Source organism: Rutidosis leptorrhynchoides, chromosome 1, assembly GCF_046630445.1.
Source record: "Rutidosis leptorrhynchoides isolate AG116_Rl617_1_P2 chromosome 1, CSIRO_AGI_Rlap_v1, whole genome shotgun sequence".
Classification (NCBI taxonomy): domain Eukaryota; kingdom Viridiplantae; phylum Streptophyta; class Magnoliopsida; order Asterales; family Asteraceae; genus Rutidosis; species Rutidosis leptorrhynchoides.
In genome coordinates, this window is record NC_092333.1 from 463,571,767 (window position 1) to 463,599,381 (window position 27,615).

The window sequence follows — 27,615 nt, forward strand, 5'->3', positions numbered from 1 at the left end:
AACACAAGTGATTTAGCTACTCATAGCAAAGATTACACTAACAATAATCATGAAAACTTCAATAAACACCATTGTTAATGATTACAAGCTAAGATTCAAAGATAGATGATGAAAAACAAAGATTACAAGCAAAGATTAAACTTAAATGAAGATTAAGTACAGATTACAACTAATTGATTCAAAATTAGAAAGATTAAAGTTAAGATTACAACCCAATTTGATGAATAAAGATAGATCTAGCACTAATGAAGATGAAACTTGAGCTTGATTCCTCCAATTAACCTTTAAACTCTAATGGATGATGAAATTAGGGTTTAGTGTGTGTTTTTCGGAGTCGAAACTGCAGCTCTCTCTTGAAATGACCCATCTTATTCTATTTATAGTGGTGAGCAAAATGGGTTGAAACAGCGACAGGAGCGCCGCTCTTGAAGTAGGTGCGGCGCTCTTAGCACAGGTAGGTGTGGCGCTCTTAGCACAGGTGCGGCGCTCTTGGCTTGCTTTGGTGCGGCGTTGTTGACTTAGGTGCGGCGCTCTTGTAACTGTAGGAGCGGCGCTCTTGGCCTTAGGTGCAACGCTTCTGCTCACTGTGAAGAAATTGAGACAAAACGTTGGTGACTGCGCCGCTCTTACTTGAGGTGCGGCGCTTTTGGCGACTAGGTGCGGCGCACCTGTTCAAGGTGCGGCGCTCTTGGTACTGTTTCCTGCACTTGTCAAATTCTTTGCACTTTTTGAGCATTTCTTGGTCAATTTTACACCAAGTTAGGCATTTTGCCTTGAGTGGACACTTTGGCACAGGAAAGCAATTCTAAAGCCCCAACGATCATCAAAACCGAGTAAAATGAGGTCGATATTGCGTAATAAATATGTATAAATGGAGCAATATCAAACCCCCTACATTTGAACCTTGCTTGTCCTCAAGCAAGCAAATCAATAGAACAAGGCTTGGAGCAAATAAACGATTAATGATTAGAGCCAAAGTGCAATGTAGGCAATAAGTGATACCTTCTTAGAATGAGCACTAGTTGGCTAACATGAACTCCAAGACCTTCTTAATATTGCCGAGGACTAAGCATTCTCCTATTCGTCTCCTTCTACTAGTGGCTTGAGCATGAATTAACGTCTCCATAGTCTTCAATTACCACCAAATCAATCAACAATTCATACCTAGGTCTACCCGAAACAATCATTCCCCGGTCAAGATCAATCTACATCACCTAAGAGGCCATCAAACACTAAATCATCAAGCCTTAGGATTATTACAATAAACACCTTGACCTCCTTGACCTTGACCAATAATGTAGGATTCGCGGGATAGCCATCAATCAAGCCAAAAATCAACGCTATTCACAAAATAAGCACATTCACCACTATACAAACAAGGTGATATGAAATATAGACAACAAGCTTAGATCACCATAAAGATCACAAAATGTACCCAAATTAGGAATGGGTCATGAGAGATCATCAAAATTACCGTTCGCCAAGAATTCTTTCAAGTAATAAGCACACGCCCCGAAAAATATGATCCTTCAATCAACCCCGCGATGGCTATCCCTCTTCCACCTCCATGCCCCCAAAACACCTAACTTTTTGTCAATTCCAAAATATGATACCGTCAATTCCAAGTTTAGGGTTAAGGTGGGTGCGCCAAAGCGTAGAGGACTGGTTACCCCTATCTTTATGGTCGATCCGGGCATAGGATGAACGGCACTCATCAAGCTTTCTATCACAACTCTATGGTTTCTCTCATAGTAGGGCGAAAGCATTGAAGGAGGTTCGTGGAATTGGGGCCCCACGTGGCCAAAATAAGAGATCCATCAATTCCAAATTTTTTTTGGGCGGAATTGAATTCCTTGACGAGCGGGTATGAACCACACTCGAGTGATAAAGATGAAACCTTTAACACTCGGTTAGAGAGACTTTACTCCCTAAATGAGACAACTTTACTTGGGAGACTTTAACTCCCAAGTTTGGAACAAAAACTTAACTTGAAAGACTTTACTTTCAAGGTTGGTACCCGAGATTACTTGGAAGACTTTACTTCCAAGTGTTTGATTTTTCTACTTCCCACATAACAAGCTTTTATGCTTATTTTAAGAAAAGGTAGGAAGTAGCTACTACCTTTCCGTTAGTTGAAATCTCAACAAGGTGCCATAGCTTTTGGCTATGGGTTGTGTTGTCTAGCAACACTAGCACGAAGCCATTGCTCTTCATCAAGAAGATAGCACACGTTGAAGCACGGTGGCTCCTCTTCCCTCGGTATGATACATCGGTTGAGCCATCTTGAAATGATGAAACAACCAATGTCAATATGAAATGGTGTGGATTAGAAAGTGTCCCACACCAAGTAGTACGAAATTCGGGAGACTTTACTCCCTACCAAGATGGATGGACTTGAGTCATCCGGGAGTGCTAAGGCACGAAGCTTTAAACACTTGGTTTTTGAAGCAATGTGCATGAAAGACTTTAACTTTCAAGCACAAATTTGATTTTTTTCTTTTGATGTTTAACATTTGAAGCACAAAATCTCATGAAAGTGAAAGACTTTACTTCCACGTGGTGTTACAATTGCCAATATAAAGGAAGACTTTACTTCCCCAAAGATTTGAAGCACAATGGAAAAAGACTTTACTTTTTCCAAAAAGTTTAAAATCTTTCACAAGTTTTAACCGTTTTAGATGTTTATGATGTTGGTTAATGTAATGGTTAAAAACTTGTTCCAAAAATTGATCAACAATGCAAGTTTTAGCATTTATAGAGCGTATGTGATAAGTTCAACTCGAAAAAGTTCAAAATGACCCGAGATTTACTCTTCCCCCTACATTTAGTTTGATGCAATGCCCTCGTTGTATTAAACGAAAGAATTTTTAGAAAATTGAGGGGCATTTCGAAATAGAATATAGAAGAGAAGAGAAAATAAAAACCGGAGTAGATCAATCGATCTTTGTCGTCACCATTCGAGAAACTTAATCACCAAATTTGCTTGCATGTTGTTGCACCCTTAGTTGAGCCAAAAGAAGGAGCCAAGTGAATATGGCATTCCCTACAATTTGAAGTATGCTCACAAGGTACAAAAATGTGTGGGGCTATACTCGGGTGAGTATGAGCGCCCACAATAAACCCACAATAATCCAAAAATATCAAGCAAGTATACCAAAAACTATCTCCATGACGATTCACACAACCAAACAATTTATGTCACCAATATCACAAGCAAACGATAATCACCACAAACACAAAATAACAACAATGATAACCACCACATGCATGCACAATTCGAATAAACAAGTGATATCAAACACAAACATTCATAGATAAACGTCATGTTCCTAGAATAGTGCTTAATTATTACAAACCATCACCAAATTAAAATTGTTTTATCCGGGAATCACATACCCTCCGGATTCAAATTCGATCATTCAACCACAATCAAAATAGTTTTCAAACACGCCAAGACATTCAAACATTTGTTCAAGTCTCCTCCCAAACCGTCCGCCCATGATTATTACAAACCAACGAGTTAAATAAAAAGTTGCACCAACAAACAAACACCATAAGTTTTTACCGAAACAAGAGTTAAGAGAGCTAGAACACAACCATAGAATTTACCACCAACTATACCCTCCGGAGTAAGAACTTCCGGCTTGGTCCGGATTCGGGTAGTCATAGTAGTTTGGCGGCATGGTTTGTTGATTTGGATCTTGTGGTTGTTGGTTCCTCAAGCTTTCAAAGTAAGCAAACTCCTCGGCCCTCCTATACGCCTCGTTTGGGTCATAGTCAATAAACGGTTGAGATTGCGGGTGTTGTTGATCATACGGGTCATACGTGGGGACAAATGGTTGTGGGGCATTTGGGTCCGCATGGCTAAGTTGACTACAATGGACTTGCCATTGTGAAACCGCACGGAGCCCCGAAAAATTATAGGTCGCCTCGTATGCCTGATTTTGTTGGTTGATGTTGATTTGCTCAAATTGGTTTGCAATCCATTCGGGATCATACTCACTCGAAACACTACTACCTTGACCTTGAGACCGCATGCTTTCACGTCTAGCCCTTTCCTCCGCTTCTTCCTCGCCTCTACCATAATTAAACCATTTCCTCATATTTTTGTTCATATCCCGCTTAAGAATTTTCCCCCCTTTGAAATCCGAATAGCTAAATTGATTCATTTTCATGGGTGTGAACCTTGAAAGATCAATCCTTAAACTCTTAGCAATCTTGGTCACAAACACACCTCCAACCGTACCCTTTTTCTCTTTTGTCCCCGTTTTGTCAAAGAGATAGTCGTTAATTACGTGAGGGACATGGATGTGTGTCTTTTTAAAGATTTGGTGAGTAAGCCAAATATCAAGGTAAGACATCTTCTCGTTGCTATTGTAGCGGTAGTTGACGGTGTTTGCGATAAAACTAGCTATAGTCCTAAAGTCGTGGTTCCTAAGGGTGTTGGCCACGGTTTTGCCCGGGCCAAAAACTCCACTACTGATTTCATTCCAGGACGTAGGATAGTTAAAGTTTTCGGGGTTGAGGACTGGAATGTGGCATATTGAAAGGTATTCCCAAAGGTCATCGGAATTCCTAAACTCTGAATAAATTTCTAAGGCTCGAATAAATTGAAGCATGCTCATGGATCTTTGTTTTCCCCCAGTTGGAAGTTCATGTAGCTTGGATCGGTGATGCTTGACACATGGAAGTTCACAATTAAAGTTGAGGCGAACTCTAGGGTAGGGACAGGGTAAATGGGCTCATTGTACCTTAAAATTGGGACCCATGGATTGATCTTCATATGTTCATACTCAACCTCAAAAAGTTTTTCTATCTCATTCGTGAAACCACCCTCGTCTAAAAGTGTCCAATCAATCATTTTCCCAACATAGAATTTATCTTTGAGCCTAATAGTCAAACCATCCCTGAAGCGTGGGTTAATTAAGATTGCTTGCAACCAAGGGTCCGTAGAGAGCCTCTGAACATCCTCGGAGACCTGAGGCATTTCCTCATCCTCAGCGTCTGCAACTTCTTGTGCGGGCCTTTTGCCCCTTCCCTTAACCCCAATAATCTTTTGACGCTTCCCGCTACCTGAGCCGCCATGTGATTGTGTTGGAACATTAGTCTGCATGTCAAAGCAACAAAGAAAAACATTGTGGAGAAATACAAGTTAGCTCATAACAATTCAATTTCAATCTTATGCCACAATTCCCAAGTTGATTTTCAAAATTCACAATTAGTTCCATCATATAAGGTATGTGCGTGAATAGCAAATATGAATAAAACAAGTGCATTAAGTCATGACAACAAGTGAGATCAAACATGGGCAACAACTTAGTAAACTTCCACATTCTTATAAAAAGTTGTACATTTAGCTCATGCAAAAGATTCGTTAACAACATGTGGTATCATAAGCTAAGCATGCATTGTATTTATCTATTAAGCTCCTCTTGGTCAAACTAGTCAACATGAAAAAGTTTCAAAAAGTCAACCCTAGTCAAAGCCTAATTAGTGAAAAATTTGACTAAGACAAGAGTAATCATTAAATCTTTTCAACTTTACATGCTATGATAACAATATACCGCAAGCAGGCACATTAACAAAAACCACAACCCGAATTAGTCAAACTAAGTCAAAACCCTAGCTCATGAACCCTAATTTGCAATATCAAATCATACAAGCATAAAAGTTGGATTCAAAGCAAGATTATCATGGTAGACTATCAATTAAGCAACAATATCAACACCTAACACATTAATTTGGTTCGAATTTTAAAACCCCAAATTGGATGAACCCTAGAAATTCAAAGTTGAAATCGTTGTAACAAATCATGCAAAACACGTTAATCAACAACAATGTAGTCTAGAATCATCAACAAATTGAACATTAACATCATTATTCAAGCATAATCTACTAATTAAGCATAAAGAAAAAAATTGTAAAAATCACTCAAATCATGTTAAAGAACGAATTAGAATGAAAGATTCTTACTTTTCCCATGTTAAATGATGAAGATTTGCAAGAAAATGTATGTAATTTGAAGTATTGGGTCGAATTTTGGTGATTAGGGTTGTAATTGCGCCGCTATTTGAGAGAAAAAGTGAGTTGGGTGTGAAAAAATGGGGTTTTGGCCGTTTAAAATTGTTTAAGTACCAGATGCAAGAGCGCCGCACCTGGGTCAGGTGCGCCGCACCTGCCTGCACCAAAAGCGCCGCAGTTAGACTAAGAGCGTCGCTCCTGGACAAGCAAGAGCGTCGCTCCTGGAGGTGAGAGCGGCGCTCTTGGCTACTGATCAAAAATTGTTCCAAAACCATATGAAAAAGCGTCGCTCCTGAGTCAGAAGCGTCGCTCTTGAGTGGTAAGAGCGCCGCACCTTCCCCAGGTGCGCCGCACTTGGGCCTGAAGCAGCATTTCCTTCTTTTTAAGTAAATTTTGACCATGTTAACAAACTATTTTTGGATTTTTCCATTTTAACAAAGTGCACGAAATTTATCTAAATGCATGATGACTACTAAAAAGAAATATAATACAATCCTATATGCAATGCAATTAAAGAAAGCTATAAACAAGATTGTGGAAATTGTTTAACGAGTCTATCACCCGACTCAACTTCCACGTGGATCTTAGCTAACTCCGGGGTGGTATACCTCTCCACCCCTTGAGCTAAGTGAACCGTTACCTTTTTCACTTTCATTGATTACCAACATTATCCAATCATTAATCGCCTTGGTTTCCTTGATCAATTCCTCAAGCTTTCATTTTTCCTGCTTTGACAAGTTTGAAACTAAACATTTTCTCAACTTCTCATCCTTTTGAGATGAGACATGATGAATTTGACCATATAATTTCCGTATCGATTTGTCAATAGCGTTATTTCTATGATTAAGCTTACTTGAGACTAACAAACCACCACTTCTAGTTGGTGAACCAACTAGTTTTGGGCTAGTAGCACATTGCACACTAGCAACAACTTGTGGTGTGGTCAAAGGTTTTGTTGGTAACTTAACACTTTTGCTCTTAATGCTTACGCATTTCCCTTTGTCTCTAAGGGTCAACTTTCTGGTTCTAAAGTCAAAGAAAGAACCCGTGAAAGAACCCGTGGTTGCCAAGAATGGCCTCCCTAATACAAGGGGTACAACCGGGTCTTCCTTTATATCAACAATTACAAAGTCGGTTGGAAATTCCATGCTCCCAACTTTAACAATTAGGTCTTCGGCGATCCCCACACTTGGGTTAATTGATTGGTCAATTAATTTCACTCCCATTTTGGTGGGTGAAAGGTCTCCTAGGCCAAGCTTTTTATAAATGGATAGGGGCATGAAATTTATGCTAGCCCCCGAGTCGGCTAATGAAGTAAATGGTTCCGACCCGTTTACTTTGCATGGTATTAAAAATTGTCCGGGATCGCCCATTTTAGTTGGTAGGTTTTGCTTTTTCAAAATTCCATCACACTCCTTAAGCAAGAAAGTGGTGGATGCTTGTTCAACTTCTCCCTTCTTGGCCATAAGTGCTTTCAAGAATTTCCCATAATTGGGCATGTTTTCAAGCACTTCCGCCAAGGGAAGTTTGACATAAATATTACGGTTTTCATCTTGGGTCAACTTACAATCCACATCCTTTATATGTGTAGGAGGTAATGTTTGAGGTTTGGATACGGGTGTTTTCTTGTTTCCTTCAATTGATGGCTTGAGTACCTCAACGCTCGAGCTTTGTGCTTTAATATCCAAGATGCTTTCTACCGTATCACTTTTCTCCAAGTCACCCAATTCAACCTACTTCAATTCACCCTCTAGACTCTTGCATATCAACCCGGTAGTTTCCATTGTCATAACACTTTTTACTTGAAAGGGAATGAATTCCGCCTCGGTCGAATCATCCGAAAACTTGAACACACCAAGATCCATGGTATCCATGTCTAAAGCTCCGTCCAAATCAAACTCTCCTTCATCAAGGTCAATTGCAAAGACTTGAGGAGATTCGATTCCCCCCTCCTCTTCCGTTGAAGAAATAGAATTCACTTGAGCATAATTGTTGTTAGGATTTGAAGAGCTTGCTTGGTTGGCATTTTGATTGGTAGTGTTGCTTTCTATTGGAATAACTCTAGTGGTGGTGTTGTTATTTTGATTATTCCGGTGGTTGTTATAATTGGTGCTTGGGTTAACTTGAGTGTTGCATGGTAAGGTTCCTTGAGGTCTTTCGGCAACTTGACTTGAAAGTCTCCCCACGGTGCTCTCAAGATTTTGGAATGAGGCTTGGTTGTGCCGAATTTATTGCTTTAAGAACTCATTTTCCTTTAATAATAGCGCTTCGGTCGATTCCACCTTCTTGATATAAGTTTGCATAAGTTCCTCTAGACTTTTAGAAGGTTGTGAAGCTTGGTTATTTGGTTGAGTTTGTTGCGGTTGTTGATTGTAACCTTGGTTATTTTGAGGTTGACTATAACCTTGGTTTTGATAACTTTGGTTTCCTTGGTAATTTGGGTTGTAAGATTGGTTGTTGTAACTTTGTTGGTTGTGGGATTGGAAGTTATTTTGGCGGTTTTGGTTATAGTTGGAATTATATCCTTGGTTTCGGTTTTGGTTGGAGAATCCGGGAGGTGTATTGGATTGAGTGTTGAATGATACTTGTTTTTGGTTAGGATTGTAGTAGCTATTGTTCGATTGATAAGAGTTGTTGCCTTGGTTCGAAGTTCCCCCTCTTTGAAAATTTTGGTTGCTCACAAAGTTTACATGAGCTTCCGAATTCATAGGAATGTCATCCAAGTCAATGTGGGTACATTGATTAACTTGGGGAAAATTTTTGGTGAGGTGTGGTCCTTCACACCTTTGACAACCTACTTGCATAGCCACTAGTGTTTGTTGTATCTTTTTCAATTCTTTCCCATATAATTGAAATTGGTTATTCAAGTTTGCCAAGGTAACTTGCCCATCTTCACTCTCCACTTGAGCCACATTCTTTCTCGCCAAATCTCTTGGTGAAGGTGCCCATTCATATGTATTAACCGCGATGTCCTCTAGTAACTTTTCGGCCGCATTGGGAGAATTGTACATAAACACTCCACCCGAAGATGAATCAAGGTATTGCTTCGTTTGAAAATTGGTACCCCGGTAGAACGTATTGATGTACTCCTTCTTGGTTAAACCATGCGGTGGGCAAGCTCTTAATAACTTCTTGAAACGCACCCACGCATCATACAAAGACTCATCTCCCCTTTGCGTGAACCCATTAATTTCCATTCTTAAACGCTCCACCTTTGAAGGTGGGAAAAAGTGATTAATAAATGCTTCATTCAAATCTTGAAAAGATCTAATAGAATCCGATGGCAAGTTCCTTAACCAAGCCTTAGCTTCCCCATCAAGCGTGAATGGGAATGCTCTTAGCTTAAAAGCATCCTCGGTGACATCCTTGTTTTTGTAGATATCACAAATATCGTTAAAATATTGCATGTGATCAAAAGGGTTTTCATCTATAAGCCCGCGAAAAAGTCTATCCTTGAACATTGTGAAAAAGTTACACTCGATCTTCCAATTTTCCGCCGTGATTGGTGGTTTTGTGATGGCCGAAGGCACAACCGTTTGTGCCACCATTCTAACATTCCACATCGGAGTGTCATTTGGATCATTTGCAACTACTTCATTAACACCCGGTGGAGGAACACCATTTAGATTACCCTCTTCTTCTCCGTCCATTTCTATCAAACCGAATGGCAAAACCTCAAAATTCTTCCTTAATTCCCATTTTTCTCTACGCATATAAACCCCGTGTATGTGTTTCTCCGGATCGGAAAATGGTTGTGTGAAATCTTGATCCTTGCGGGACCTTCTTATCATACACCAATAGACCTAATCCTTCAAGACAACAAAAACACAAGTGATTATCCAATACAAAATAATAAATAAAAGACAATAAAAGTAACTTTTGTAAGGACGAATCCTTACAAAAGGATCGAATAACTAAAAGCTTACACCAAATACACAAACTAACTTAGCTAACCGCTCCCCGGCAGCGGCGCCAAGAAAGTGTGACGTGACGTGAATATACCATACATAACTTCCCAAATTTATACAAGATTCAAATAACACAAAAAGCACGCACAATCTATCGAGCACTTAAAAACCCGGTTGCTATAGTACTTAATGCAAGTATTCTTATCAAGTTCGTCCTGAGAGAGCGGCTTAGATTATGTATTTGGAACTAATAGTTATCCTAGGGGTTTTGTTTTGATTGGGGGGTTTGCGAGAGATTTGACTAATTACCTAAATTTGCAATTAACAAACTAAACTAAACAAGTAACAAGTAACGAGAAGTAATCAATATGATGAAGAGTGTTCACTTATCTAATCCTCTTGATGCTTAGATGGCCCTTGTTTTCCCCAAATTGTTATCACTTAAGTTGTTTGAACTAGTAAATATTCTTAATCCAATTTTACCTTGCGAATTCACATAAGCTTAGCAACACTAGATCAAGTAATGTATGAGTTGATTATTGAGATTATGTCAGGGTTAAAATCACTTAAAACCAACTATCAAAGTCACCTAAGATAGTCAAACACCACTATGATGAACAAAGGTCAATTGAAAACCAACCTAGCCTAGAAACACAATCACTTGAAATTCCTATTCTAGTTGTCTAGATCACCAAAGGTGTTGAAGCATAAATTGATTCACTACCAAAATCACTTAAGGAGCTACTCAATCCATGTAATCAAAGTAAAACCAATATCAAACATAGCAATGGACCTCATGGCTAACTCAATAACACTAGCTCATGTATTTTCATTCAAAAACAACTTCCATTCAATAGATTAAGGGCACATCATGCATTAAAGATTCATAGATAAGCAAACACAAGTGATTTAGCTACTCATAGAAAAGATTACACTAACAATAATCATGAAAACTTCAATAAACACCATTGTTAATGATTACAGGCTAAAATTCAAAGATAGATGATGAAAAACAAAGATTACAAGCAAAGATTAAACTTAAATGAAGATTAAGTAAAGATTACAACTAATTGATTCAAAACTAGAAAGATTAAAGTTAAGATTACAACCCAATTTGATGAATAAAGATAGATCTAGCACTAATGAAGATGAAACTTGAGCTTGATTCCTCCAATTAACCTTTAAACTCTAATGGATGATAAAATTAGGGTTTAGTGTGTGTTTTTCGGAGTGAAAACTGCAGCTCTCTCTTGAAATGACCCATCTTATTCTATTTATAGTGGTGAGCAAAATGGGTTGAAACAGCGACAGGAGCGCCGCTCTTGAAGTAGGTGCGGCGCTCTTAGCACAGGTAGGTGCGGCGCTCTTAGCACAGGTGCGGCGCTCTTGGCTTGCTTTGGTGCGGCGTTGTTGACTTAGGTGCGGCGCTCTTGTAACTGTAGGAGCGGCGCTCTTGGCCTTAGGTGCGACGCTTCTGCTCACTGTGAAGAAATTGAGACAAAACGTTGGTGACTGCGCCGCTCTTACTTGAGGTGTGGCGCTTTTGGCGGCTAGGTGCGGCGCACCTGTTCAACGTGCGGCGCTCTTGGTATTGTTTCCTGCACTTGTCAAATTCTTTGCACTTTTTGAGCATTTCTTGGTCAATTTTACACCAAGTTAGACATTTTGCCTTGAGTGGACACTTTGGCACAGGAAAGCAATTCTAAAGCCCCAACGATCATCAAAACCGAGTAAAATGAGGTCGATATTGCGTAATAAATATGTATAAATGGAGCAATATCAATTTGTAAACCAGAATATGCATGAAAGTTATCCAAAATTTGTAACAAATATTCCAAGTTCTCTCTATTCCAACTAGATATAACAACCACATCATCCGCATAAAATAAATGAGAAACCGGAGTTAAATTGTTACCTATTGAAACACCTTGAAACGCCCCTTCAACAATTTTCTCTTTGATGCATAAATGAAGACCTTCCATGATAATCAAAAACAAGAAAGGGCTTAACGGGTCACCTTGCCTCAAACCTCTACGAACCGGGAATTCGTTAGTGGGACTTCCATTGACAAGAATAGATGTCCGAGAAGATTGTTGAATCATTCTCACCCATGCTCGCCAATTAGAACCGAACCCGAGAGTATTGAGCATAAAATCAAGGAACTCCCAATGGACCGTGCCATATGCTTTATCAAAATCAATCTTGAAGAGCATCAATTTTTCTTTTCGCTTCTTGCACCACTCTAGAATTTCATTCAAAATAAATGGGCCATCTAATATTTGACGACCCGCAATAAAAGCGGATTGTTCTTTACAAATGATTTTATCTATCACCTTCACAATTCTAGACGCCATAATCTTAGTAATCACCTTGTAAATAATACCAACTAAAGATATAGGTCTATAATCTTTAATAAATGAATGAATTTTTACCTTAGGAATTAAAGTGATGAAGAACGCGGACCCTGCTTCTTTTGGGCATCTTCTTCAATGCAAAAGCATCTATCACTGTTTTTACCAACTCGTCTTTAAGAATCTCCCAATATCTTTTAATAAACGCAAAATTGAATCCGTCAGAACTCGGCTCTTTGTAACTGCCACAATCCCATATCGCCTTTTTTACTTCCATTTCAGTTATTTCCTTTTCCATATCATTAGCTTCCTCTAAAGACAACACATAATCTAGAGTAAATTGTGGAGCTTGCCTACATGCATTCTGCACCTCAAATTTCTGGGAGAAAAAAATTAAAAAATGCTTGTTTAATAAGAGTTGGATTAACAACCCAAACCCCATTGATTGAAATCCCTTTAATCATGTGATCATTACGGTGTTGTTTAAGTAAACAGTGAAAATATCGTGAGTTTTCGTCCCCTTCCGCATCCCATTTAATACGGCTTTGTTGTATAACATCTAACTCTTCAACTTTTTGAATATTATCGAATTCATGCACCAGATTCAATCTTTCATTTATCTCCTCATCTACTGCTTGCCCATTTGTTCCGATCTTATTAATCTGATCCATAGTATGCGATTTCCTAGTTTTCTCGTTCGTTTTTTTAACTTTAATCCAAACTTTGATTTTTGACTTTACATGCTTCATCTTCTCGTGAAGAGATATATTGGAATTATCCATAACTTCTGAAGCAGCGATGCTTACTACCGAATCAAAATCATCATAAAGAAACCATGAATCGAAACACTTGAAAGGCGAAGGACCAAAATCAAGCTTCAAGTCTTGTAATAACAATGGTAAATGATCAGGGTAACCTCGTGTTAAGGTAGATAACTTTTAATCTGTAAAAATATCAAACACATTGGGAGAAATGAGAACACGGTCAATACGACTCATTTTGGAAGCCGCTTTATTCACCCATGTGAATCTCCTTCCACTCAACGGGATATCTACCAGACCCGTATTCCCAATAAACATATTAAAAGTCAAAGCCTCGTCCACATGATAGTTCGAACCAAATCTTTCCACTTCCTCTCTAACTTCGTTGAAGTCCCCAAAAAAAACATATTCTCCTTCATTTGAGTTAATAAAATTATACAATCTGTCCCATAGTAACCGTTTTTTCACGGGGTCGTTTGGACCATAAACATTCACCATATAGAATACCTCATTCGAACAAGTCCACTTTCTTTCACAATAATAAAGTTAGTATCGCACCACACCCGTTCTTTAATAAAGAAATTAGGATCCCAAACAGAATTCAATACTCCTGAAAAAAACTCTAGAAAGCGAGCATGCATAATCAAAAGTATAATTACCCCACATTGATTTGATACGAAAGAGTTCCAATGACACCAGTTTAGATTCTTGAATCCCCAAAAATTGAATATTATTAGCAAAACACATTTCCTTTACCCAAACCCTTTTGTACCTCTTTTTACTCCCCCTAATATTGACTGATAGAAGCTTCATTGACTATTAGACACCACCCCTAATTGATCGATAAACTCAGCCAACAACTCTCTAATCTTATTTTCATCGAACCCCGCTTTTGCCCCTACCTTAGCCATTTGGTCCAATTCTTTAGAAAATACACATGAATAACCATCACCAACTTTAGCCTTATCTTCCTTGTTCACTTTATTATTGGGTGTAGGATGCTCACTATCTACTGCTTGTTGAGGTTTAACCCCATTACCCTGCTCATTTGTATTCCTTTTATCTTCGTTTTTCTTACTAGGCGATGCAACTTGGTGTACATCCTCTTCATCAATAACCACCTTATCCTTTTTATCCCCATCATCGAAATATGAAGGGATTTAAGAAACCTCTGAATCCGTGTCATCCTCATCACCTTCTTCCTATTTTACTCTCCAAGACCCCACTCCTTTCACATTCACCGTAAAAGACACACCATTAATAATCACTGACACCTCTTCGTCAATGAGGTTTCTGAATTTCGTAGAGATACACATCCTAGCCATCCCAATATATGTGCCTGCTGTGTGGTCACAAAACATAAACCTCCCCACCGTTGCGGCTACTTTTCTATATGCCGTATCCTTCCAAGCACATAACGCCATACAATACATTTCAACCCACGCCATTCGCTCCTCCACAACGAAATTTTTTGTGATTGATCAATTTTAGTAGCTTGGTTTGATCCATTTTCATTATGTGTTTCAAGTAATATAAGAACATTGATACTTTTAAAACGTAATATACATCGAATGATTAATTATAGGAATAAGGGCAAGAAATCGAATTAGTTTTTTTTATTTTCTTATTTATAAAATCATTTATGTATCGTGATATCTTGATATTCATAGATGCAAAAATAAAATAAAATGAAAACGATCTATAGAAGGGTAAGGGTTTCATCGTGACTCGTGTTTGATTTGCTATTCGTTTTTGATCAGTTATTAAATAAGGAATGATTTAGAAGAAAGGATTGTACTGCAAATTGAAACACGGGTGACGTTTTTTGTTTTGAAGATACGTATCAAATTTATTGAAAGGCTAAGATTAAAGACAAATTTTGCATCTAAGGACTAAGGGTGTATGTTTTGACAGCTAGAAATTTTTAAAAAGACTGATGTATTAAAATTTTCTTATATAATATATAAGAAAGAAGTATCTCCTTATGGTTATCAATTGAAACTGTAGTATCTCTATGGGTACGATTGTACAAGTGTGTTTGATGAGCGAAAAGATACTATATATCATCTATCTCATCTTTTAGACAAACTCAAATTGTTTTAAACAAGATGTTATCCCACATGTATAGTCTGGTGGTGACATATATAAAAAAAAAGATCCGAAAAGAAACCGAAAGAAAATCCAAAACCGGATCCAACGAAGAACGGTTCTAAAGATTCGCATCTAACGGCTTGTAAACAACCGGATTTTTACCGGATCTAAACCAAATTTAATCTGGTTCCGAAGAAAACCGGATTCGAACCGATTTTTTGGGATAAAAATATCACTAATATTATATACATACTTTTTGACAAATTAATTTATAACAAAAACTCTCTGTGATAAGACATACACTATTTATAATAACGTAAATGTAAATACGCCCAACTTTGTGGGTAATTTAGTAAGCCAATATTATTATTTTTTAAACTTTTTTCCGTTACTTTTTTACAACTTTTTTTACTTCAATTTCTTTTTTTAACCTTTATTTAACCAACCGTTAGCCATTTTTTAAAAATGGATTTTTCTAAAGATAGTCCTAAGGATTATGTTTAAACTTCTAGGACATGCATTATTGACTTGTAACATGCTAATAACCACCTCATTACCTTGCATAAAACTACCTTCCTAGAAAAGATGTACTCATGCATCTGAGTATTTTCTCAAAGATAGCCCTAAGGGCTATGTTTAGAAAAATCCTTTAAATATATTAAATTAATCAAACAAAACCACCCAAAAACGACCATTAACCATTTTTTAAAACGTACAGTTAAACAACCATTAACTGACCAAAACTACTCCGCAGCGAAGTGCAATTTTTTATCCTCGATACATACAAACACTTTAGATACAATGCATCAAATACGGACAACCAGACAATCAACACTAACATATTTGTGAAAGCAAAGAGCTTCATAGTTGTTGAATATCATGCTTTATGTAGTATAATAACAAAAGTACCTCTTATGTATGTCGATTCAACCTGTAGTATTTGTACGGCTACAAATGTGTGTGAATAGTGAAAAGATATACTATATATCATGTCATCTTTAGTCAGACTCTAATTGTTTTGCACGAGATGTTATCGCACATGTTTAGTGATTAAAACAAAAAAAAAATAAGATCCGAAAAGAAACCAAAAGAAAATTCAAAACCAAATGCGACAAAAAACCGGTTCAAGAGGATCCTTAAATAACGGCATTTTTTTCCGGATCTAAACCAAATTTAATTAGGTTGTAACCAGATTCGAACTTGAACTGAACTGGTTTTTGTAAATCATTAGTTTAGAGTTTAGACCCATTATCTTAAATAAAGTAGATATATAATCAAAACAAAAAGTACTCAACTTACAATTGGATTTAAGCCCGTCGAATGTTGACGCTCAGTTATTAAGAAGTGCACTAGTTGATTAAATACAATGGACGGGATTCGTTGACTTGCTTAACTACAAGCACCGGTTGATCATTCGTTAACTTGCTTAACCACACAAATTTCACGAATATACTGGTTCAAACAGCCTCAAAACGTGAGTGAGGAATAACACAAAATATACTGGTTAAAGTGGGTTTCTTTAGTATTCCCTATATATATATATATATATATATAAAAATATAATATAAGTAGATATATAAATATAAAACCATCTTCGAAACCCATCCATATCACATCACCACAAGCTTGGCAGAACTAAGGAGCTTCGAATGCTGAAAAGTAAAGAATAAACTAGATTAAACTAACTTACATACATACATACATACATACATACATACATACTTGATAAAAGGCATATATATATATATATATATATATATATATATATATATATATATATATATATATATACACACACACACACACACAAAGAAAGAAAGAAAAAAAAGAAAGAAAGGCCTTCAAGTACATACCATACCGATACGGGCAGATGAAGTCGTAACCCTTACAAGTGGCGTCCTTAAGCCTACGCCTCATCCCGGTACACATAAATTCAGGTTCAGGTACATAATCACCCTCATCCTCAGATTCAGATGAACTACTATGTCCCTCACCATAATCCTCATAATCACCCTCATCCTCAGATTTAGATGAACTCTCATCGGTGTTTTCTTTATAAGATGCAAGATCAAACGGAAAGAGACCATAGGATGGAAGAAAGGAGATGCATATATTAATATTAATTAATAAATAAAATAATATATATATATATATATATATATATATATATATATATATATATATATATATATATATATATATCAATTAATTAAATAAGGTGGAATTAGCCTTTCAAAAATAAAAAAATAAAAAAAAAATAAGGTGGAATTAAAAGCCTTTTAAATTTCTTATTAGTTTCAAGCAATTTTTGTGAAATTTTATATATAAGAAGAAGAAGAAGAAGAAGAAGAAAAAGGCAAATTTTGTTAAAAACTAGCTACTTATATATGTTAGTAGTAAGTAAATAAACACGATTACAAAAACTATATATGTTTTTCTTATCTTATTGAGACTTGAAGCAACCAAATAATCACATACCTGGTGTTGGTTTAGAGAGAATAAACCTGCTCAGTGATCTGTTACCGTCAAACATATCACATATAACTTTAGTTTCATACAAGCCTTCCTTCCCCTTTTCAACAGCCTTTATTGTCATGTAGAAGAAATACTCGCGGAAGTACCCAAAACTAATTTTATATTCGCACTTGATAAACTCGGTAGGATCGATGCGCTTGTGTTGATTCTCGTTGACAAGCTAACAACCATATATAATAAATAAATTTGCTAATAATAATAATAATAATAATAATAATAATAATAATAATAATAATAATAATAATAATAATAATAATAATAATAATAATAATAATTAGTAAAACTAACCACCTAGGATAATTAAAGAAACCACACATACGTACCAACTGATAGGCCTTGTTGAAGGTATCAACGGCAAAGTTGCCAACAAGAATAGCCATCGGATGATCAATTTGAAGCAACCTTAATTCATTTGCATGACCCCGGAGATGATGATCGCTTATTTTTCTTTTAGGATTGCTTCTGAGTTCGTACCGCTACAATAGAAGACGAAATTTCATTGGTAAATTCCCCCCAAGATCAAATGACAAGGAGCCAAAAGATAACTGAGCCACGTGTGTAGGGTGTCAAAGGCAAATATAAAATAAATTAAAAGTACTTGCTGTGAACATGTGTGGAGCCCCCGGGGATAGATGTGTAGATGATATAAATAAATAGATAAATAAATAAAAGGGATGAGAAAATCTTAGGCATATATACCGGCCTATTAGCGAACTTTTTGAAATCCAGCCATATCGTCTTCTCTCTCTCATTTAAGTGAACGAAACGTGTTTCTGGAATCTCAATCTCCCTCGGCGGTTCTGTTACCAAGTTAAGTTATCATCATTCACGAGGTATTAATTTTTTTCCATAGCGCAATATTGTACATAAATATAAGAACATGGCAAAAAAAAAAAAAAAAAAAAAATAGATAAATAAATTAAAATAAATTAAAGATGCACACCATTTATCTTTGCATAAGTAACTGTATCCTTATATTCCACTGGAACAAGACGGTTATTTTCTACAAGGTTCTGCGCAATGTCCGGGTCACTGCAAGAAATGGGTAATATATAATGTTGTATGTATGTATGAATAGTTACAAAGATAAATACTTGATTTGATATATAATCAATCAATTAGACTCGAAAGCTATATATATATATATATATATATATATACAACAACAATAACAACAATAACAATACCCAATCCCGCGCCTGCGAGGTATGGGGGAGGTAAGATGTAGACAATCCTTCCTCTACCCTAAAATAGAAGAGAAGTCGTTTCCTTAACCACGAGTCAAGAAAAGGAAATCTCCACCCACAGTAAAGAAAATTCATCCCCCTCTCTACTCCAGGGTAGAGAGATTGCTTCCGTGAGGACCTCCGGCTAAAAAAGAATTTTTTATTTTTAAAAAAAAAAAAAAAAAAAAAAAAAAAAAAAAAAAAAAAAAGTAAAAAAATAAATAAAAATAGATAAGTAAAAATAAAATAAATAAATATATAGATAAATAATATATAGATAAATAATAATAATAAAAATAAAATGTAAAAAAAAAAAAAAAAAAAAAAAAAAAAAGATAAAAGATAAACGCCATGAAAATGGTAGAATCAAATTTTCATGGGTTTAAAGTCTGCCTGAAAATCAATTTAGGCTTTAAGCGGCAGTCAAGACGCCACTAAAACGACGCTTGTCGTTGCCTCAAAAAGTAGAGCCAAAAGACCTTATGGACGGCAACTCGAGGGCATGCCGGGTGGAAGTTGTTGCGCAAGCAAAGAGCAGATCATACTATTTCAAACATACTATTTCCATTTACGTGGCAGATCATCTCCCTTATACATGTCACTAACAACCTCAATATCATATTCAGCACCAAGCACAGCGTCTTTATAACTCTGGTTATCTGGATGTGACTTAAAACGTCTCCTATGTTGAACCGCTTCCTTAATGAGGTCATACAAATCCCTTGGAATTTTCATAGGTCCCTCCCCTACCCAAAAAAAAAAAAAAAAAAAAAAAACAATATATATATAATTATATAATAATAATAATTAATACTAATATTAATTATAATTACAAACTGTGATATGGCAATCAATCAATAAGACTAGGTTGATCGATTAGAAAGGAAAATCATACCAAAAATCATCCTGTCTCTTTTTTTGTCTCTTTTTTTTTCAGCCTTTTCTGCAGTTACCTTGTTCACCTAATTTATCAATGCCATCAGAGAATCATGAAAGATAAGCCATCATATACTGGAATTTAACTCCTTTGTTAAAGGGAATAAAACAAAATCAGGAACGCATATGCTGGAATTTAAATCTTTAAATTGCTCAAGGGAATAAAACATAGCAAACAGTCAACTTTCTATGAGTGCACACAAAGAAGGGATAACCTTTACAAGACATCGCCGAAAAACAACAACAAAACAGTTAACAAACTTAGAAAGACCTTTATTGTTGTATACACCAACTATGGAATATTGACACTTCAACGGAGCTTGTTTCTTTTTAGGCTGAAACTTTTAGGATTCATGAGGCTGAATAAAACTAAAACAGATGCTAGTTGGAAACAATCAAATAACCCTAGACCAAATCAGACAGATAAATGGTGAACACAAACTTTAAAACATATATGATGATTACAATGATGATGATGATGATGATGATGATGATGATAAGCATAATTATAATTATAATTATAATTATAATTATAATTATAATTATAATAATAATCTCTATCTCTACTATATATTAAATATTAATAGAAAAGCTTAATAGAACAATTATTTAATTGAAACCGTTCGAGCCTTCCAATCCTGTGAGTTTTGAGTTAAACTTATCAATCACGGGTTTCCACCCTATTCATATTCCGGCCAATAGGAAGACCTACGTGAGAAAAGGGGAATTCCACCAACTTTACAACCCACTTTATTGGCCAAATTTTTAACTTCTTCTTTTACCACCCCTAATCCGAATAATGAACTTTTATGGTAATTAATTTTGAGACCCGACACATTCTCGAAGCATTTGAGGAGCTTCATCAGATCACTAAAATTATGCTTATTAAAAATTTTGTCATCCGCGTATTGTAAATGAGAAATTAAGACTTTAAAACAGATGCTGGTTGGAAACCATCAATAACCCTAGACCAAATCAAGCAGATAAATGGTAAACACAAACTTTATAACGTATATGATGATTACGATGATGATGATGATGATGATGATAAGCATAATAATAATAATAACATAAACAAAATTATTATCCATGAAATTAATACAACACGAAGAAGGCTTACCAATTTGAGGATAAACTCATTGCTATAAGAACTACGCTTCCTGGATAAGCCACTATATTTCAAAACAACAAAATTACAATCAACCGTAAACAATTGAAAGATTCAGATTTGGATATATACAAATTAATATGAGAGTAACAAAATAGTTTTATTGATTAGTATACCCGCGAGTTTTCATGCTGAATAAAAGTTTATTTGATTGAGGAAGAGATTCGCCGCTATTGTCGATTGATTCTAGGGTTTTTTTTTTTATGTGGTGGAAATCTAACCTAAATGTTAGAAAGAGGAAAAGGGGAAAATCCTAACCTAAATGTTTGTTTAGGTCGCCCGGTCAATTTTTTTGTTGTATGTATCTATACGGGTTTTAATAAGCACTTGCATTTATGAGCCCGTGCGTTGCATGATATTTGTATAGATTAGTGGTCAATAATTTTAATATTGATATTTATCAAATGTATAATACAATTACAATAAAAAAAAACTTTTATTATTGATAACATTTGTATCGAAAACATTAGTATTGAAGAGAAATATTCAAATGAGACAAACTTTTAAGTTGAGATCCAAGAAACCAATCAGAGTGCGACACGTGGCGTAATAATCACATGTAATTGAAAAAAAAAATTCGAAAAAAAAATTTCAAAAAAAAAAAAAAAATTTTAATTTTTTTTCGAAATTTTTTTTTGAAAATATTTTTTTCGAAATTTTTTTTTCAATCACATGTGATTGGATTTGACATGCAGTAAATCACATGTGATTCTGCATGCGAAATCTAATCACATGTGATTGAATTTTTTTTTTTAGTAAAATGACAAATTTCAGTAAATTTGTGTTAAAACCTTTAAATCCAATCACATGTGATTGAATTTTTTTTTAGTAAAATGACAAATTTCAGTAAATTTGTGTTAAAACCTTTAAACACCAAGTTTTTGATCAAAACTTGCTCAAATCACCGAATTAAAGTCTGAAATTTTGAATATATGATCACGAAACGCTAACAAACTTGATGAAATCACTCAATTAAAGTCTGGAATTTATATATATATATATATATATATATATATATATATATATATATATATATATATATGTATATACATATATGTATATATATATATACATACATATGTATGTATATATATATATATATATATATATAAATACATACATATATATATACATATATGTATATACATATATATACATATATATATATACATGTATATATATATATATATACTTTTTGAGCTCGTGCGTTGCACGAGTGTATAAAAACCGTGCAAAAAATGTAATTTACAGTTTATATTGGTATTTAAATAGCGATACTAAAAATAGAAAAAATAGAAGAATTATTTAAGAGCTCGTGGTGTTGACAAATTTTAAAAAATTCTTTTGAGTTTAAAAGCCCGTGATGTTGACAAATTTTAGAAGTTCTTTTAAATTTAAGAGCCCGTTGTATTGACAAATTTTAAAAGTTCTTTTGAGTTTAAGAGCTTGTGGTGTTAACAAATTTTAAAAGCTCTATTGAGTTTAAGAGCCCGTGATGTTGACAAATTTTAAAAGTATGTTTGAGTTTAAGAGTCTTTGGTGTTGACAAACTTTAAAAGTGATTTTGGGTGATGTTAATAACTTAATGTTTACAATTTTTTTTCTCACTATTAATATATTTTTAATTATATATAAATTATATAGTGCGTAATATTTGGATAAATATGAGTAGATTGAATATTTATCATGGAAGTGTAAACCACGAGTAAAATTTTAGAAAAATTATTAGTCATTTCAGCAAAATAATAGTACTTAGGGGAGTCGTCATGTATAATTAATATCATAATAGTTATATTTGTTTGTTTATAAATAATCTAAGGACTTAAACTGTAAATTCAAATCACTTCCATATTTATTGCTAAAAAAATGATTCGTTGGTAGCGCATCGAAGCTCCGTGTCGAATACAATTTATTGAGTTTAGTTCGTAAAATTATTTCAAGTTGAACGGTGATGGCGGTGGTACCTAACTCTTGGCGAACAAAAAGATAAATCCCATCAAAAAATTTGGTAAGTTTTGTTTAGTGAGTTTATATTAAATAGTGAAATTATCGTTTATACCCCTGAAATTATCTTTTATACTTCTGATAAAATTACAATTAGATACCAAATGTGAGGGGATAAATTATAAATTTGAAGAAAAATATATATATAAAAAAGGAAGTCTTAATGTAATATACAATTAGATACGGAGCATTTTATAGTTTATTATTGCCAATCAAGTTACCGTTTGTGAGCAATTAAAAGTTTTTGTTGTAGCCATTATACGGAGCAATATTTATTTATAGTCATCATACGGTGCAATATTTACTTTTTCATCAATATTAATTGATTTTATATTTTATTATTTTATACATTTATATTTATATAATAATAATAATAATTGTAATAATATATATAATCTATACATATAACCTATACATATAAGAATCCATAAATAACTTTCAACCACAATCAAAAATATTTTTTTCTTTTATATATTTATATATACATATATATATATATACACACACATATATATATATATATATATATATATATATATATATATATATATATATATATATATATGTATATATATATATATATGTATATATATATATATATATATATGTATATATATATATATACTAGGTTTTGGAGCCCGTGCGTTGCACGTTGGAATTTATATTATTTTTAAGATACTGTAGTTATAATATTAGTAACATCACGTGGAAACTTATACAATTTTTTTTTACATATCTGACATGAATGAAACATGTTTAAAAATAAAATTATACTTGGTGGAAATCATAATAATATAACATAATTCTAATATTTCAAAAAAAAAAAGAAAAAAAACATTATACATACATAATAGTTCAAAGATATGATAGGAATTGAAAATTTTTGAAAACATTTCTTCAAATAAGTCTATAAGTGTTGTAAGACTTATTTGTATACCACATTTTTTGTTGTGTTGGAAATTTGGTACTCCTTTTCTAAGATTAATATCTTGATTCCTTCCCGATTAGTAACTCGAGATAGTGCAACGTATAGTTGTCCATGACTAAACACCAGTTTTGGAAGAAATAAACCGACACATGATAGTGATTGTCCTTGACTTTTATTTATTGTCATTGCAAAGCAAACCAGCAATGGATATTTTCTTCTTTGGAATCTGAAAGGTATTCTCTTGTCCGTCGGTACGATAATCGTACGTGATAACGCTGTAATCTTCCCCACGTTTGACCCCGTTTAAATTTTTGTTTTGATGATTTTTTCTCTTAAGTGAACAATTTGTAAACGTGTCTGATATGAATGAAATATCTTTAAAATTAGATAATTCTTGGTGGAACTCATAATAATTTTACATTATTCTAATATTTGTAAAAAAACATTATACATACATAATAGTTCAATTATATGATACAAATGGTAATTTTTTGAAACATTTATTTAATTTAGTCTATACGTGTTGCAAGACATGCTTGTATACTAAAATTTTTCTTCTGTTGATACTTTCTTATCCTTGTCTAAGAATAATATCTTGATTCCTTGGCAATTAGTGTAACATCCCGCCTTTTTCCGTTTACTTTTCCGTTATACTATTTTAAACTCCGTTATATGCTTATAACATCTCCCGTTAATACGCGTTTTAAATTATCTCGTTTAGGTAATTCACGCACCCGATTCAAAGTTGAGGGACTAGACTTGCCAAGAGGCCAAAGATTTGACTAGGTCAACTAGTCAAACCTTCAACCTCATCCATTCATCTTTTTCTCATTTCATTTCTCTTTTCTTCTCCTACTTTCACATTTTCTTTCAATTCACCATATCAAAGAATCATCATCCATTTAAATTCTAGCAAGCTTCAATTCAAACAAAATACATATTTGGAATCCTTGCAACATCCTCTTCGATTCCATACCAATTTCATTGCATTTGGGTAACTTTCTAAAATCACTAGATTTTGTATTCTTGATATTTTTGAGTTATAAAGTTGTTAATTAGTGTCTATGGCTCAAGTCTAACATGATTATATGATTTATATGCTTGATTTCGTTATTTAGAGTAACTAGCTTGAATATGAACTTGGGTGTGTTTAATTTGGTGATTTGGTTGATTAAAAGTTGTTAAATGTTATAAATGCATGTATTAAATGTGTTCCTAGTGTTACTAGCTTCAATTTGATGTGTAGGTTGCATGAGAAAACTCTAAGAACTTGATTAGTGATTTTTGGTGGAATTGAGTTAGGGTTTGATGAATTTGAAATGATTATTTGATGCATTGATTGCCATGAATTGTTATTAGTAAGTTGTTAGTTGCATTGTATGCTCAATTACCTACAAAATGGTGTGTTGTATGTATGCATTGAATGCCCGGAATCATAAATGTGCAATGATGAACTTGAACATTAAATGAGGTGCATTGATTGTTCATTAAGCTAGAAAGTCGGTTATTGCAAATGTTGTTTTTGGTTAATGAAATGTGTTTAGTTGCATTTTACGTCAAAAGAGCTTTCCAACGATATAAGATACGTGTTTTGAATGTTTACGGTTCTCGATTTATGGTTGTTTGAAGTTTGGCTCGACACTTAGAAAATTTCAGCATTCAGCACCTGAAGGACCAAAGTTACGGCCGCAACTTTGGACATTGCGGCCATAACTTTTGGGGCTGTTCAACTTTGCATTTTCACGAAAAATGTTTGACATGCTACGGACCTCCAATTCACATGTAACTTGTTCTAACATGCTTATATATGAATAACTAGCATAGAAAAATAGTTCGGGACCCGACCCGAACATGTTGACTTTTTCGTTGACTTTGACCCGACCAAGTTTGACTTTTTGTCAAACTTAACCAATTAATTATGCAATCTTTCTAACATGATTCTATACTTGTATCTTGCATGAAACTTGACAATTTGATTCACATGCTACGTAATCTAGTCGTGTCGAGCCATAGAACTAATTGAACAACTTTGACCCTTCGTGACTATCGTTATTGATACAACCAATTTGTTTAGGTCGAGACTAGCGTTGTTCTTTGCGCACGTTACTTGTTGAAGTACTTATTCACTCTTGCAACCAAAGGTGAGATCATAGTCCCACTTTTACCCTTTTATATAAACTTTTGGGATGAGAAAACATAAACATTTCTTTTGAACTAAGTGAACACAAGTGGAGGAAAACAAACATTCTACATACGAGTTTAGAACATAAATCCTCAATTCAATTATCATTAGTTACATTTGCAGTGTGTAAGTGTAGGCGTGAACTTATGTTGTATGGCCATATGGGTTTGACAAACCCTCATCTTTGACGGTTCGCTACCGTCTACGGATGAAATATATTTTCGAGAAACAGTGTTGTTCTAGCACTATGAATGGGGTATCAACGGACGGAACGTTAAGCCTTGATAATTGGGTGCTCGTGAATATTAACTTTTAGAATGTACTATTATATTATCGATGTTACAAATCTTGTGGTTCGACTTACTTTTACTCACTTGCTTATTTAAACCTATGATTTCACCAACGTTTTCATTGACAGATTCTCTATGTTTTTCTCAGGTCCTTGAACTTAGGTGATACATGCTTCCGCACATACTTTTTGATACTTGCATTGGATGTCGAGTATATTGCATACGTGGAGCGTCTTTTGACTACTTAAAACTGTGTCGCATGTGTTTCATATGAACTTTATACATTTGTTATGTACTTTCTTGGGAATTACTTTTGTAAACATTGAAACATCCTTTTATGAAATGAATGCGACATATTTTCGGTCAAACTTTGTTATAAAGACTTATGACCATGTAATGGGACCATACGTAGATGACGCCGTCATTTGACGATTTGTCGGGGTCGCTACAAGTGGTATCAGAGCATTGGTTGTAGGGATTTAGAGTTCATTGGTGTCAACCCCGAGTCATAGGGTACATTGGTGAGTCTAGACTACAACTGGCATATAGACTTGACATAGGAATTACTTGACTATTTGTGCATTTATACTCGAACTCTCTTACTCATATCTACTCTTATTCTATCTTACTCTTGCGTTGTATAATTTAATTGACACGCCACCTTGACTATATGTAGTAATGTCGAATGCACATATGAATTAGGGTAATATAATTTCCGGGATTATATTACGGTGACTCATATGAACATGCCGACATTATGACATAAAGAATTTAAGGCGGGTCAAGGATAATTTTCTCTCTATCTTTATTCCATATCACGGTTAGTATTATTTAGAATACTAACCAACGGTATTCTTTTGTTTTGAAGGAACAATGCCTCCTCGTCGTGCGCCACGCCGTGAAACTCCCGAACAAGCTTTGCAACGAATGGTAGCCACCGCCGTTGAGGCCGCCATGGCCGGTCACTCCACCAAAAACAATAACAACAACCATAACAACAACACCAACAACCAAGGAGCCGGTAACTCTAGCGAAGGGTGCTCCTACAAAGCTTTCATGGGGTGCAAACCTCACACTTATGATGGAACCGGGGGACCGGTTGTGCTTACTAGATGGTTCGAACAAACGGAGGCCGTCTTTAGCATAAGCGGTTGCCGGGACCAAGACAAGGTCAAATACTCCACCCACACTTTCTCCGGTGTTGCTCTCACATG

General features: G+C 34.9%; 3 protein-coding genes across 3 annotated transcripts; all 3 read right to left on the reverse strand.

Moving 5' to 3' along the window:
• Positions 1-6,737: 6,737 nt before the first annotated feature.
• LOC139904295 (uncharacterized) lies at positions 6,738-9,812 on the reverse strand. Its single transcript, XM_071886235.1, has 3 exons — positions 8,660-9,812; positions 7,824-8,233; positions 6,738-7,754 (listed from the first exon to the last, which is right to left on the reverse strand). The coding sequence occupies exons 1-3, from the start codon at positions 9,810-9,812 to the stop codon at positions 6,738-6,740; spliced, it is 2,580 nt and encodes an 859-aa protein (XP_071742336.1).
• Positions 9,813-12,362: 2,550 nt separating this feature from the next.
• Positions 12,363-13,062, reverse strand: LOC139904315 (uncharacterized). The gene is made up of 2 exons (XM_071886252.1): positions 12,718-13,062; positions 12,363-12,659 (listed from the first exon to the last, which is right to left on the reverse strand). Exons 1-2 carry the CDS (start codon positions 13,060-13,062, stop codon positions 12,363-12,365), a joined length of 642 nt encoding a protein of 213 aa, XP_071742353.1.
• A 3,455-nt stretch (positions 13,063-16,517) lies between these two features.
• On the reverse strand, positions 16,518-21,264 carry LOC139874361 (uncharacterized). The gene is made up of 10 exons (XM_071861806.1): positions 21,114-21,264; positions 20,950-21,001; positions 19,789-19,855; positions 19,453-19,639; positions 18,611-18,699; positions 18,367-18,467; positions 17,991-18,143; positions 17,611-17,827; positions 16,986-17,183; positions 16,518-16,784 (listed from the first exon to the last, which is right to left on the reverse strand). The coding sequence occupies exons 1-10, from the start codon at positions 21,125-21,127 to the stop codon at positions 16,768-16,770; spliced, it is 1,095 nt and encodes a 364-aa protein (XP_071717907.1). The 5' UTR covers positions 21,128-21,264; the 3' UTR covers positions 16,518-16,767.
• Positions 21,265-27,615: the final 6,351 nt, after the last annotated feature.

Coding starts and splice junctions, on each gene's coding strand:
- LOC139874361 (XM_071861806.1), bottom strand. Junction 19,856..20,949: donor ATGAGTTTATCCTCAAATTG/GTAAGCCTTCTT, acceptor TTGATAAATTAG/GTGAACAAGGTAACTGCAGA. Junction 18,468..18,610: donor TACTTATGCAAAGATAAATG/GTGTGCATCTTT, acceptor ACTTGGTAACAG/AACCGCCGAGGGAGATTGAG.
- LOC139904295 (XM_071886235.1), bottom strand. CDS start 9,812: ATGATAAGAAGGTCCCGCAAGGATCAAGATTTCACACAACCATTTTCC. Junction 8,234..8,659: donor AGGGGGAACTTCGAACCAAG/GCAACAACTCTT, acceptor GGCACAACCAAG/CCTCATTCCAAAATCTTGAG. Junction 7,755..7,823: donor CGGAATTCATTCCCTTTCAA/GTAAAAAGTGTT, acceptor GAATTGAAGTAG/GTTGAATTGGGTGACTTGGA.
- LOC139904315 (XM_071886252.1), bottom strand. CDS start 13,062: ATGGATAATTCCAATATATCTCTTCACGAGAAGATGAAGCATGTAAAG. Junction 12,660..12,717: donor AAGGGATTTCAATCAATGGG/GTTTGGGTTGTT, acceptor TTTTTCTCCCAG/AAATTTGAGGTGCAGAATGC.